Source organism: Prinia subflava, chromosome 6 (assembly GCF_021018805.1).
Source record: "Prinia subflava isolate CZ2003 ecotype Zambia chromosome 6, Cam_Psub_1.2, whole genome shotgun sequence".
NCBI lineage: Eukaryota > Metazoa > Chordata > Aves > Passeriformes > Cisticolidae > Prinia > Prinia subflava.
Window position 1 is genome coordinate 26,105,878 of NC_086252.1, and position 15,509 is coordinate 26,121,386.

Below are 15,509 nucleotides of genomic sequence, written 5' to 3' on the forward strand. Positions count from 1 at the left end.
TTGTAACCAGCTATTAAGAACATGGAAAAAGTTCAGTCTATTTGCCAAATCTGAATCACAGTGAACCCATTTATATACCACGTGCTTGAAAGCTAGCAGGTATAATTAGGCCAGGAAGGTAGTGATTAGCATGTGATACAGAACGACATCTAATTGCCTGATTTAAGAGAAATTGATAACAGACATGCCACAGCTCACTGTCTATGGCTACTAGACATGTAGGACTGCCTGCACTGCTCCTTCATCTGTGACATTTTGTTTATCACTCTGCCTGCTGCTGCCCAGACAAATAAACCCTCTGGGACTATTTGATGCTGTATGAGGTTTCGTGCCTGAATGCAAAAGGCCCCTAGAAGGCACCAAGAGAATTCTAGTTACTTTGTAATCTTACAGACAGACAGCATCAAAATTGATGTTCAGCTTAACGTGGAATTCTGTGGCAATATCCAGGAATTTGGCTGTGTACATGGACATCCTTCAGTTACTCTTTAGCATGCCTTTTTCTTTTCACCTCAAAATCAATGGCATTTTTAGTCTTGGTAGGTTTGGGGTTTTTTTTTGGGGGGGAGGGTAGAGGGCTTGGGACAAAACATTTTCTGGCTACAGTGCTGTCAAAAACACAGTCAAGAATAAAATGGTTTCATAAGTAACAAGGGCTTCGGAGGCCATGGAATTAGATTTTTTCCTTGAATGACAATATTAGGACGGAGACAACCAGTTGAAGGCTTTGGTGGGCATGAAAAGAAATACAAAGCCTGAGTCCTCCTAAATTCAATCTAATTTGACCACTGAACATCCAGCAGATAAAATGCAGAAAAGGTGTGTTTTGACACAGTTTGAATCAGTTAATTTTTGATACCCACTGAAAGCATCTCCAAAGAGGGGACACAGATGGCTTCTGTGTGAGGGTATTATTGTTGGGGTTTGGTTGGTTGTTTTTTTTTTATTTGTTGCTTTTTTTTTTTAACCTGGAAGAATAAACAAGTACTGCAATCAATAATGAGGATTCTGTTAGTGTAGATCAGACTTTGATTTGGTATATGCAGCTAAAGGAAATCTGCTTCCTTCCACTTCCCTTTTACAACCAACTGTATGAAGTAAAAGTCTGGACTAATTCCAAGGGACTAAACCAATTATGATAAATAGCTAAATTTGTGAATATGTAGAATCAACTGATCATTGCATAATTAATTATACTCCCAAGGCTATGGTAAAAACGTGGCAGCAGAATCATCGTTATTTTTGTCACAGTAATTATAAATCATCATCATTGCATTCTTGCAGATATGGCTGGATGAATGCCACCTGAAACTCTGCCTTCCCTCTGTGTCTCAGATTTGCTTCTCCACTGTCCTATGAATTTAATTTATTTTTACACATATACACACAACTGCTCTGCATGTTTGCCAATAACTCTTCAAACCTGCCCTAAATATCTGTGAGTCTTTAATCTCATAAGAATATTCCTTGCAGATCACCATTTCTGTTAACCTTTATAGTGATGTATGCATAACCACATGCACATATTTCTCAGGCTGGAATAGCACACATATTTTACAGGGCTATAACCAAATAATGCCCATGGACATAAACCAGTGTCCATAAACATCGATACCATTACAAGCCCTCAAATACTAAGGCTAAGCACTAAAAGCTGACCTCCAGCTTGGCAGAGGGAAAAGAAGAAGCAAAGTTAGATGAAGGATAGTGTGAAATCAAGGCTTTATTTCATGGCAATGTGCTGCTGCTGCAGTTTGTTTTAAAAATCAGACTGCAGATATGCACTTGCTTCTAATGACTGTGGCCATCCACAAAATGTAGGCAAGAAGAAAGCCCCTCAAAATGAACAAATTGGCACAGAAACAGTTTTCCAGGGAAGAAAAAAAAAAGAGGGGAGAAAAAACAAGCTTCACAAGCAAACAAGGCAACTAAGTAAGTAACTTTCAAGTTCAGCAAATATGTAATTGCTAAGCCCCTACTCTTTAATATCTTATGCTGAACACCTAATTACAGGTGTGGGATGAAATCCTGGCACCACTGGAAGTTTTATTACAGAGTTATGTGGTAACAACATTTCAGATTTCCTCATTTCTAAATTACTGTGCTTCATGGCTCATTCTGTAAATGTAAATGCAGGAGTTAAGTGCCCATATGTTTGCCAGATCATGGGCTAAAATCTTCATTCAGATGAGTAGTTACTTGTACCTGAATAACCTCACAGATTTTAGAAAGCACTGTTCAAAGTCAGTTACTATTTACTTTAAGTAAAGGTAACAGGAAGTGTCCAACTAAAAAGGAGGTATTAAGAACTTCTAGAATCTCTATAACTGTCATTAGATCCTTTTCCCCTTAGTAATTTCCACTGAGAAATTAAACATACCTCTGAATTTAATAAATAAAGGCTATCTAGGTTAATCTCTGCTATCCTCTTCACTATAATATATACTCTAGCTGGAGAAACAACCAAAACAAGAATAGTCTATTGTGGCCCAGTCTAGTGGGACAGAAGAGTAGTTAAGAGAAAAGCTAAAATGAGGGAAGAAAAGAAGAAAAAATACAGGAAACAGCATTAATGGAGAAGGCATGAAAATGCCTTTCTCATTTCTGCAGTTCTCAAAGCTCCCCTCCTCCTATGAGGAAATTCAGCCAACACATCCAGAAGCTACTAGACACGACCTCCATGGCCATCAGATTTCAGAGTCAGTTTCTTAAAGGGTGACCTTCCCTTTCTTTGTGCATATTCTCATGAGTCCCACAGGTCCTGCAGATAGTAGGGCAGCAGAGCACACCAGAATGTTTTCTCCTTGCTGTAGTACCTAAACTTGAGATTTGCTGACAACAAGGAGTTGCTACCTGTAAATGTGTCAATCGTGAACTACACGACTGCTACACAAATCACAACTACTTGAATTTTTTGAACTCCTTCCATAGGGATAGCCCTGGCTTTGGCTGATTGAACTTTGTTATGGTTTGTTTGGTGTAATTTGTTAATACTAAGTGCTCTCTACAAAAGTCAGCTGCACACTTCAGCTGTCTGCACTGATGTAATAAGAAACTTGGGTTCTGATTCTGGGATCTAGCTCTGCTTTAGACATTACAAAACTGTTCTCAACACTAAAACCAAGAGTTTTGATCTCCCTTTCAGAGGAAACAAAACCAAAAAAAGGCTGCACTTTTCAGTGCAATAATCTCAAACCTTCTTCATCATAAATCATTCATGGGTTTGGTAGTGTGCTTGTGAATTTGTAACATGAAATAAGCATAAATTAGAAAGTGTACAGATATTAGAGTGCTTATGAAGGATCATATATTGGATGTGCATAAAAGCCTGAATACATACATCTGGAACACAAATTAAAAGCAAGGAAAACTACCCATTGTAAAGACACATAATGAACAAAGTGACAGATGCTTGAACAATGATTCCATTGCAAAACAATGTGGATGCCACGATGTGGAAATCTTTCCTAAATCTCTAAAGAATAGTTTTTTTCCAGAGATTGCTTTATGGGAACAATGCTGATGTGTGCCCTCCTCCTTGGAGACAAAGTCTTTTCCCTGAAGTACTGTGTGATGCAAGAAGGCAGTATTTGTAGGGTATCCTTCAAGAGGATGATTCTTAGTATCTGCTCTCCTGACTAAAATCTATCTCTATTAATTTACTCAGTAACAGATCACAGAAGGCTTTTCAGGAGACAGTTTCCAGTATTTTTCCTTTCCTTATCATATTTAACTTTTTTTAACTGAAGCCTAAATGAGAAAGCATCTGCTGAGCATATGGAATTTGCTATTACCATTAATGTATACTGCTAACATTAAGATTTTTCCACCAGGCACACACATACTCTGACTGGCATACAAACACTCTTGGGCTGAAGGACTCAGCAAGGAGAGATGAGTAACTGTGGACCAGCTCTATAGTGCAGCATGAGCCCAGAGGAAAACAGAGGTTCTGGTCCGGCACAGAGGACGTAAAACACACTCCACATGTTCAGAAAGTCCCCCTGTGTCAGCAAACTGTACAACAGAAATACAAAATCTGGATCCAGAACACAGACTGCAGTTTTCTTTTGATACTAGAAGTAAACTCCTGCCCTGCAATCTGAAGAATCTCAGTTTTCCCTCAAAGCACCCTGAAAAAAGATTTGAAAGCATCAGCCAAAATTGGCTATCATGCCAATGCCAGAAGGACCTGCACCTCTCAGATCCATGGGGATTTGTGCAAGGAGAGTGAATACAATTGCTCGTCATTGCCAGAATGGCATTAGTCTTTAAAACAGTTCCCAAGCAAAAGGTGTAAAGTTCTTTTGTATCAGCTTTCCTAAATTAACTGGGGCAAGTTTGGATGCTTTCTTGACTTTCTATCAAGACAAAGACTCTCCTGAGGCAACCATCCCATGGATTTTGAAATGGTAAGTCTAATTTCCAAATGGAAGTTATTGTAAATGAAACAATTATTTTTGCAAGCTGAACCTAAACTTGAAACACTCCAAGGCAAAGTCTTTCCATTCAAATCCTTCATAAAGTCTAACACACCTCGACTCAAGACAGCTAGAATCCTGTCAAGAGAAGATTTGTCCATTCTTACCTCTCATATGGGAGTCTGCATATTTAAAATAACAGTGTGTTTCACATTTAGTTTCTCCAAGGACTACAGTTGACTAGTTTTTATTTGAGTCAAATCTCATCTCTCCTTCAAGCTGTAAGGGTGTCTATATATGGAACCTTTCATCATGTTTCCAGAACTGCATTTGTACCCTCAACTCAGTATAAGAATATTTATTCCCTGAAGGGTAAAGTTCTTCAAGTACTGCTGTGTCAGGACTTACTCTCTGCTTTGGTTTGCTAACAGTTTATTTTCATGTTTGATTACCAAGCCCACAAAGGTTAACTAACTCTTGTAGAGCAGGTGTAAGCAGCTCCCCAAAAGTGTCAGACACACATAAAAAAAAAAAAAAAAAAATCAGTGAAGTTAAATTTCAAAGGAACATGGACAGGTTTATTTATTCCACAGATAAATTTTGTTTTTACTGATCTGCACCTCAAGGGATCTTCTAAGAACTTCTCTTTCCCTATTCCCTGAGAAACAGCTTTGAGAATCAAAAGTACAATTGGTATAATAATCTTCAAGATTAATGATTATATAAGTGTTTTGAAAGTTCTTATGCACTAAAATTTGGAAGTCACTGAAAGAATGTAAAATATGCACTACACATCTGGAAAGGCAATATATTAAAAGAAGTCCTTCATAAAAAGAATAATTATTGAATATTTTTTAAAAATATCACTATTTTCAGTAATTGTTCTTTCTTTTATAACTAGAGAAAAGACCTAATACAATATATTAAATATTTTTAGTTTTTCTATATTAATCATTAGACAAACACTGTTTCCATACTTGGAATATCCCTGTACAAGAATAGACAGTTAAAAAAAATAAATCTCATAAAACTCATTTCCTAATGACAATGAAAACAAATAATTTTAAAGTTCTTTATGCAAGGTAAAAACCCCCTCTTAAGCCTAAATAAATAAATCTGTATTAAATGACTAAGAGTTTGGGAGGAAGGAATTCTGCAAAGATCATATTTCCAACAATGTAAAGACGATGCCACTATAGAATTTCTGAGTTTACATAAAAGCGAGAAAATATGACTTATCAGACAATTCTAATTGTGTCACTTTTTTTTTTTTTTTTTTTTTTTAAATATACAACAAGGTCACCCTAGCTTACACATCAGTTAAGAAGAAAAAGCAAAAAAAGGCTTTGGAACCTGTGTTCGTTCAAGGAAGAACATTTCATTATCCTTACAGTTTGGGGATCCCTGAGGGGAAAGAGCCCCAGGGACAGCAAGAGGCTCCCAATCAGACCATAAAGGTGCAATGCAGCAGAATATCCACACAACCACAGACATTTGCAGAACATGAGACCTTTGACAAACAGCCTAAAAAAATCAGTGTTTTATTTTTAATAAATCAGAGTCCTCCCCATGAATCATCTGCACCTGTTTTTCCATCTCCCCATTTCTGCATTGCCACTATGCAAAGATCCAATCTTCGAGCTGAAAAAAGTTTCTGTGATGACAACACTTTTTCAAGAAAGTACCTCAGAAATAGTTTGTAGGGGCCTCTCTGCAGCTGGTAGGTGTCTAACAGCAGGAAACACTGGGTACATTAACCCAAAGTGGAATACAAATATTTTATCCAAGGAGAAAAGAAGAGGATGAGCAGAAATTAAAGACCCTCGGTTTCTGCTGATGCTGACCGAAGATGTAATGAAACTGTTCTTTATTTCTATCTTAGACACTAATGCTCTGGTCACTGACTACGACTTTCTACCTCTCCATCTGTCTCTCTCTCCCCTCATCTCCACTTCTGTCCTGTCTCCTCTTTCCAATCAGTTTACAAGTATGTCTCATCACTAAACCTGGTGTCTACATAAGATCACACCCCTCTGCCAGTCCTGGAGGTGCTTGCAGTGGTTTGTTCATTGCTGGCCTCTCTTTCTCATGTACCATTTTCACTAGCCACAAGCAATAGGTTTCTATTCCTCTCTTCATGAGCTTCTCACTACAGGATTAATCCAACATTTAGAAAGGGCTCAGAGCAAAATCAGTACAATCTTGTAACAGCTACTGAAGACCTGAACACTACAACTCAAACCAGTTTATTTACTTGGATTAATCTAATCTGATAGTGAATCAGTAGAAGTGAAGTGACACACTTTTTAGCAGCAGGAAATTTGTCTTATTTTACAGTACATAACAGTACAATAAGAGTACTCTCACTAGTTGGTTCCCTACAAAAGAATTGTTTTTTCAGAGAGCTAGAGTCACTCAGTTGTTCCAAAAATGTACCAAATAACTGCAAAGAAACTCACTGAGCTCTGCAGGCATATGAATTACATAACTATTTGTTCCATATTTATTCAGAATTTGTAAAGGCACCTATTTCAGCCTTCACATGTGATGGAACATAATTTGCAAACAAAAAAAAATCAGACTTGGTCTAGTGATATAAAAGAGTTGCGGGCCAAACTCCACCATCTAAGAGGAAATGTCCCCGTATTTATTCAGAATTTGTAAAGGCACCTATTTCAACAGTAAAGAGTTCTTTGAAATCTAAGTATATCCATTTTATTCAGACATAAATCCATAGAGAGTGCACTTAACAAAAACAGATATACTGACACTTTGAATTATCCTCCCAACAGAAGAACTGCCCTGGCAATATCAAGAAGGACAGATTTCCTGAGAATGTACTCGGGAGACCACGTTTGCAGCCAGCTCAGCAAGCAAAACCAGAATTAGAAGCAAATTAGTAACATCCAAACAGCGTCTCAGAATCAGGCAGTCCTAAATCTGAACAGTCCTAATTACAATAAAGGGATAATGGTTGCCTCTTCAAAATCTGTAATAACATAGCAATGAAAACTTCTGGAAAACTTGGCTTCCCTGCAGCAAGAATGAATTGTTTTCTGCATTCCTGCTTAAAAGTAGCAATTGGCTTTTTGTTTCTTCTTTTTCTTTTCTTAGAACAAAAGTGATGGAAAAGGAAATAATCCACAGATACTTACCACTTAACACCTATTTGACTGGCAATAATTACTGTGCATAAAGGAGTTTAAACATATCTTAATGCTAGTATAGCAGGAAGCATTATAACAAGACAAGCAGAAACTCAATTCTCTAACCCAAGCAAACAATGTGGGACTTCTCATTACTAGATGGAATTTTGCCTTGGTCTTGCTTGGAGGGTGTTAGGATTAGGAGCTAAAAGATGCTTTAGAATAAATTAGCACAATTATAAATCTGACAAGAAGATTAATATTCTAACTGTGTTCACAATAATTAACTCACCAAAACAGTTCCAGAGTCATTATCCAGCTGGGGTGGAATGGGAAAGTTTACAGCACCCCTGTAGATTTATAAGCCAATTAAGAGTGACCCTCCTCTAGAAAAGCCTCTGGTTCAGCAGAAGCTCACACGTGCAAGTAAGAAGTTTCCCGATGAAAGGGAATGCAAGGGATCTTTATCACCTCTGTTAAACACTCCTCCTGCTCCCCTGGAAATTAGATATTCCTACAGCATCCTCAGCCTCCTGCCAACCCTTCAGCCCTCACACAGCATCCTTGCACCTGCGAGAAGTACGACCCCACTGGGGCACGGCCCCAGGAGGGGAGCTCTGCCTTACTCCCTGCATGGCCAAGGTGCCATGGTCCAACACTGGAGCAGCCCCTCAGATCTCGTGATGCAGCTTTGGGGTTAGGGCTCACAGCCCCTCTCCCACCCAGAGCCATCTGCTGCCTTCCACGTGCAGAGGACAGCAGATTTGTCAGGGCATTGACCAAACAAGCCAGCTGATAACAGCTGATAACTCCTGCTACACGTGCACTGGGTGTGCATGGGGCTGCACAGAGTGTGAACTATCTCCTTGCTATCTATGCCATTTCCCCTCTTCATTGCCTTTCTGCACAGATTCATTGTTCTAATATAAAAGCCTTCTCTGCTACGGTCAGAACAGTCTTCCTTTATCTCCAATTCCACAACTTGCCCTTCTCCTTTCAGAACTTTGTATAAAGAACATCTCTTTTCTCCATATGTTGCATACATCTATGCCTGTTTCATCCCTTCCTTTGTGCCTTCCTGCATAATTGTGTTTTTCAGCTTTTTAAAGTATTTTTCAATACAGATAGCAAAAAAAATGCTATCTAAAATGAAATAGCATTGTATCACAACCCACACTTTTTTTCCCAGTAAAATACACAATTTGGACTGACTCAAGCTGTGATGCGTATGCAGGTAAAGCAAATTTTGAATTATTCAACACTTAAAAACACTGAAAAATCATTTACTTGTTACAAGCAATAAGATTTATGTTTTATGTCTCCCAATCAATAGCTAGTGTGTCCACACATAGCTGATTTATCCATATTGAAAATATAATTATGTCTAGTTTTCTCTGAACCACAGAGTCCTTTTGTAACAAGATTATTTAAATACAAATGGGGTTGGAAAATTGGTTTTAAATGGCTAATCTGTCTTGTCTTCAACTCCAGCTGCAGAATTTACTAACATCATAAACACAGGCTGAGTGAAAACTTAAAAGGTTTTCGGATTCTCCCCGCGATCTGTCTATGCAGTCCTCATTAACAGGGAAGTTGATGGGAGCTGTATGCAAGCTGGAAGAGAAGGATAATAAGCCTCATAATCTCTATAAAGAGAAAGGGATTTTAACTGGTGATATGTCATATATGCTGCTGTGCAAACGTCTGTCTTATTGGCAGCCCAATAAAGAATTTATGTGCCCAGGTCTCCAATGCACTGCAGAACATCTCTGCCATATGGGTGGACAAAACTTAACACCCACAGGGCTGGAAACAACTCCTCAGAGCACCAGACACTTGCCACAGGGACCATCAGACACTCATGGGGTCATCAGGGAAAGTTTCATCTGGATGGATTTACTGGGGGACTACTGAAGGCCCTGTTGCCTTCCTGCTGTTCCCACCAAAGGTGGTCGATGTCCCCGTGACATGCAGTGGGGAAAGGCTGGGCCAGTGCATGCTCCTCCAAGAGACCCTGCAGTACCACCAAATACACCATGACACTCTCTCTGAGTCGTGCACATGGACTGGGAGATAATGCACATCAAATCTGACTCGGGTTGAGCAGAAATTAAGGATTGGTAACTTGCCACCTCACCTTGATAGAGGCAACTACTGCCTTAAATCCTTCTTTGACAGAGCAAACCACCCATCCCAAATAAAAAAAATAAAAAGGGATAATGTTGTGTTTAACCGTTTATTTTCTTCATACCAGTGTAATTGGTATGGGCATCTGGTTCAGGTTTATGCTGGAAACAGGCCCAGTAACTGAGGGATGTTTTCATTCCTGCTGAGGAAAAAACATCACTGAACCAAAGCCAGCTCAGATACAGAATCCCAAGTCTGGAACTACCACACTTGTGACAGATTGGTACAGTGTGCACTGCCACAGATTGTGACAGTGCAGGCTACCCTGGGGCTGCTTTCCCAGCCCTGTGAAACAGGCCACTACCTTAAGTCAAGGACAAGGGGTCTTCCCTAGGGGTGTGTAATGCAGAATTTCCCTTACAGCTATTCAAGAGCCAGATGTTTAGGACAAGCACCGTGTTATGCTTGTCCTCATTTCATCCAAGGGTCTGAAAAACCTTTAACATTCAGCTGGACAGCACACTTCTATGTTGCTTCTCAGTCAGAAAAAACCCCAAGGAAAGGATAACTGCCAATAAAACGGGAATAGTGCATAATTTGAAATTATAATTCTACACATGCTTCTGAAAGCCTCTTTGGCTTTCCTCTTTGTACTCTGAATGGCTCTCTAGATCTAATTTAACTCAGTGAAGCAAATCCAAAAAGTGTTAGGTAAAAAAAATCAACTTTTTCTTTAGTTAGAATAAAAATTGTACAGAAGGAATTTTCGATCTTCATTAATTCCATGGGTAGACATACAAGCTCCTAAGTGTTAATGAGTTTGCCAGTTTAGGTGGACTAAAGTATCTCATGAAATGTCAAATGAGCCCACTTTGGATTTACATTATTAGATATTTCCATCAGGAAAGTTTGGTGAGGCATCCTAACAAACCCTTCAAGCCCTCTGGGAACAGGAAGCAAATGGTTTTTCTGGACTGGAATTACATTACTGGCTCACTTGGTCAGTGTGACTCATAGAAACTCAGGTGAGGAGAAAATTATCCAAATCCTGTTTCCTTTTCCACACCCCAGGTCTATTTCATTTTTCCTCAATTATATAGGAATTATCCTCTGTAGTCTATGGTAGTTTTCATTACAAACATGTACAAAAATTATCTCTCCAGAAAGCATCCAGGTCTGCTGAGGCCATGGAACTTGTGTCAGGATCTGCCCTGAATTAACTTCAGGCCTGATTACTCTAGTAAAACATGAGAGTCCAAGTTGCTAGTAAATCCTAATTCACTGTTAAATGAATTGTTCTTATTCTCATGTGCAATACTAGGTGCCAAACAAGAAACACATAAATTGGTACCTTAGGGCATTAAAATTTGCTGTGGCAAATTCTGTGTGTTGTCTTTTCAAGTTTCCCTTTAAAAAGAAAAATTTACAAAAGAAAATAAAAGTTCAAGTGTTTCCAGAAAGAAAAAGTCTTAAAAGTTTGACATGTAATAAAAAATTATTTTGTCCCAACATAAAATTTTAACAAGCCACATAATATTTTCAGGCAAAGAAGCAAATCTGTAAAACTATTTCAGTATGGATTTCAGATTCCCAGGGGTGGAAGTCACAAGACAGATTAAATGATCACTATATTCAGTCCAAAATGAAATTCTACTGCTTTTAAATATATATACATATATATATAAATATACATCTATTTATATATATATATATAAGTATCAGAGCAAAGACAGCCTAACATAACCTTCTAAGAGACAGGTGAAGCACTTGACAACTTTATGACCATCTCAGGACCAGAATTGCTTTTCTAAGGGAAGAAGGATTTCATTAGCTTTCCCTGAATCAAACCACGATAAAGCAAAGTGATGATACAATGGATTTTAGCCATACAGAAGTTCACCTCCCTGTACACGCATCTCCACTGCCGCCACACACTCGGGGAAAAAATTAAGCAGCCCTCCTCTCCTCTTCCTCCTGTAGCCCAGCTCCCATCACTCACACTTTATGTTCTGGAAGCAAAATCTGCTTTTGTGACACAGCATTTAAACAAAGTATTAACCAAAGTCTACTTGGTTACCTTTAACAAATTCCCCTTTATTTTGGTGAAGAATCCTTTTCTTTTAACACCACATATTTTCATGTTACTAGGGCTATTGATCCACAGAACTACGAATCCTACCATTTTTTACTCATTCACCAACAATTGACATTTTCTGTACAAAAGGAAGGCTTGTAAACTTTTCTGTCCATCTGTGGTGCCACTGCTGCCCCATGCACTCCTATCAACAGCACAGCCACACACTGAACTTGTGACACAGCAATGGTCAAGTCTGCATTAAAGTATTAGAAAAAGCCTTGATCGCTTTTAGTGTGTCTCCTAAATCATCCCACAACCCATGCTGCAGCTCCAGCCTTCTCCAGCTGAGGAGCAATTTACCACCCATCTTCCTCAGCATGATCTCTCTTGTTCTGGCCAAACACGTATAAGGCATAGAATTAATTTTCATCTTTCCTGGAGAGAGCACTGAGGTGATTAGCCCCATTTACCCTGGTGCGCCTGAATCAGAGCCAACCAGGCACAAAGGCACACAGGTCATTTTAAGTGCCCTGATCATCCTCCTAGTCTGAAAAACAATGTACTCCTGAGGGCCTAAACGTGTATTACACAGACAGGTGGTGACACAACCCATTTAGATCAAAACACCCCTTGGAGTGGCTCAGGTCTGCTCTCTCACCGCTGCAGCACTCCGCGGATGCGCAACTGGAGCTGCTCCTCCAAAGGCCCCAGTGAGCCTGAAGCAGAGAGCTCTGGGCCCGAAGGCAGTGCCAGCTCAGACCTACCCAGACGGCGTCGTCCTGTCTGTACTGCCTCCAGTTGCGGCCGGTGTCGCTGGACATCAGCGCGTAGGCGGTCACCCAGTCCGAGCTGCCGTAGCGGCCCTGCGTGGCCACTGCCACCACCTCCACCCTGTCCCCCAGATCAACCTGCAGCCACTGCTGCTCGTTGGACTCCAGCGGGGACCAGCCACCAGCTCCTGAAAGATTGGAGGAGGAGAATTTAGGTGACAATGACATCACAAAAAATGATGCTTGATAAAGAACCATTTAATTATTTCAGCTCATCGCGGAGGACTCTACTTGAGCATGCAGCTGTTTTTTTCATATTTTACTATTAAGAAATACACTACATGATGTGTGCTTCCATCAGGTTATCTTCATTAACATAAAGCTCATGAAGAATTCCTAAGACATTTTAAGGAAATTTATTCTTTTTCAGCTGTACAAACATCAATGGGGTTGGCACATGCTCAATCACAAAATAAAAGAAAAATCATATCTATTCCCTCCTTGCAATTCTGGGAATGTGGACTTGTAACTTGCAGTTTGCTTTGATATTTTTCTTTTTGCTATGTTCTGAAAGCAATGCAAAATGTTAGTTATTTTTATTTGAGTCCTGTTAAGTATTTGAAAGAATGGTTTAATTACAGCTTGTGAATGCATTTCAGATAATTTGTTGTAAAGCTAGAAACCATTTGATTGAACAACTAAAAGGACTGCCTTCACACTGGAAAGTAGGCTGTCTCTGACATGAGCTTGTAATTCATGTTTGTCTTTTACAAGTAAAGATTTGCACTATCCCTTGAATTCCTTTAGAGATTAAACAGATCTGTGGTAAGCCAATGAAACTGAACTGCAACCACTGCTTGCATTTTATCACTTTGCTCACTACAGTAAATGGGAGATTATGGCTAAAAAGCAAATCATTCTAGATTGGAATACATTATTTTATGGTCTCCCGCTTTCTTTTACACTCTAAAATTACAGGCTATGTTTGTTTTCCTTTAACTTGTTTCTCCTTGCACACATTTATTCTCTGCATATACCCAGTGTTCAATTCAGCCTCACCAATGAGCAACCAGTGCAGCTATGAAGAACACCAGTCATCAACCAAGTAGCCAAGACAGCAAATTTGGAGTCTGCCACTGCTTCTGCAACCCAACACTTTTTTGTTTTTGTCATTATTAACAAAGTTTGGAAAAGCATTCCAGTACGACTACAGCGAACACAATGACATTGGGAATAAAATTGAACTGATCTCTCTCCAAGTTGCTCCATGAAAACTTCATTGATGTGAATGGAGTTGAAAGATTAATAAATGTGGCTTCTATAAATGAACTCGATTTCAATAACTCTGCACTGTTACAAACATCTTGTTTTTCCTGGATGGCATTGTATTTTCCAACCCACAACTTTGTCTAAGAATAGGTGTTAGAATTGTCATTATTTAAAATTTATTAATATAGAATTTATCTGGACTCCCAAAACAGAACCATATCTATTCTATACCTGAATGGAGTATTGTTCCTGCTCCCCTGCATGACTCAGCCTTCATTCCTCTACAAGAACTCTCCAGGAAAAAGAGTTTGCAACCAAACCAATGCATACTGCTTCTTAGTGCCATGATTTATCCTTTTCAATCACAATAGAAGTCTTCACCATCACTGATTATTTTACCTGCCTTAAATAGAATACTCTCTCCTACGAGCATACCATGAAACACCTAATGAGAATACTAGGAATTTCATCACTGATTTCTTCTCTGACTACTTCGTAGCTCTTTTAACTCCATATCTATACATAACTTATATAAGACTATAATACTTCCTGTTAAAAGTCCTAACAAGATTACCTCTCATCCACCAGGTTTTTTTATTTTGGTATTTTAAGTGCCATATAGAAAGTATGTTGTCTGCCTCTAAGGCACAAACTACAGAATTGTACTCAAAGACAACTACAGATTTCTCCTACACAGAATTGTGACTATTGTACATGAGAACCAAGGACAAACTTCCTTTGGTTTGTAATATCCAGTATCTAAAATAGACTCTGAACACAATAGTTGCTGCTTTTTTCTTTTTCCACAGTCTTATTCCAGGAACCAAAAATATAAATATCTGGCAAAGTTGTTCCATTCATGACTCAAAAGAGCCAATTCTAGATGTTTTCAGTACATATTTTAAAAAAGTTGGCATTTTCATCTTTCCTTCATTCAACATAGAGAACAACTAGATGAAGGAAAATAACTTTCAACAAAAATATTTGGTGAGTTTTCCGTTTAAAAAAGCCCACAAAACCTTTGCTTTTTATGTTCTAGTTTATACATAGGTTCTTAAGCCAAGCCTGTTAGCGCAGATGCTTCCCAGTAGTATGTCAAACATCATAACTAAATATCTACTTTATGTTTTCTCCCTTCTGCTGCTAGAAGTGGCAGGAATGTGATACGCTTTCCACAAAAGTGTTTGGCTTTACTGTGCACTGCTATTTTCCAGCTTGAGCACAACACCACAGGCTTGTAATTTCGAAGTCAAACAAATGATACCCACTGAACAGAAATTTGGGGATCTGTGCTGAGCCTGAGCTCTAAAATCATAGATTACATGGTTTCTCTGAACCACATCTCTCTCATCTCTCTTTACACAAGCACATTTGTCTGCTGGGAATGTCACTCTTTAGATGGAAGCACTGCAGACAGCACTGACATCTGCTCGTAGCATCACCTCTACAAAGCTGGTCTTGCAAGAAAGATATCACTCACAGGCTGTGTCTTCACAGAACAGCAGCTGTTTTATATATTTTCTCCTGTGGAGAAGAAAGCCCACTGTGTTTCCCTCTCCCAAACCTTCCACCATTACCAATTCCACAGGTGGACAGTAATTCCACTGCCAGTAAGAATGGCAGCTAAAATCCCTGGAAGTGCAAAGCTACATTGGCTGCATGAGTAAGGGCAGAACTGAAGCTTTTCCCACTGGGCCTC

The 15,509-nt window shown here is 39.1% G+C and overlaps 1 protein-coding gene across 1 annotated transcript in view; it reads right to left on the reverse strand.

Annotated features, from left to right (window-relative positions):
- Positions 1-15,509, reverse strand: part of CNTNAP5 (contactin associated protein family member 5) — a 269,761-nt gene that overhangs the window by 181,713 nt on the left and 72,539 nt on the right. Inside the window, exon 3 of the mRNA XM_063400823.1 lies at positions 12,536-12,729. Within this exon, the coding sequence (XP_063256893.1) occupies positions 12,536-12,729 (194 nt within the window). The remainder of the gene's footprint in view (positions 1-12,535; positions 12,730-15,509) is intronic.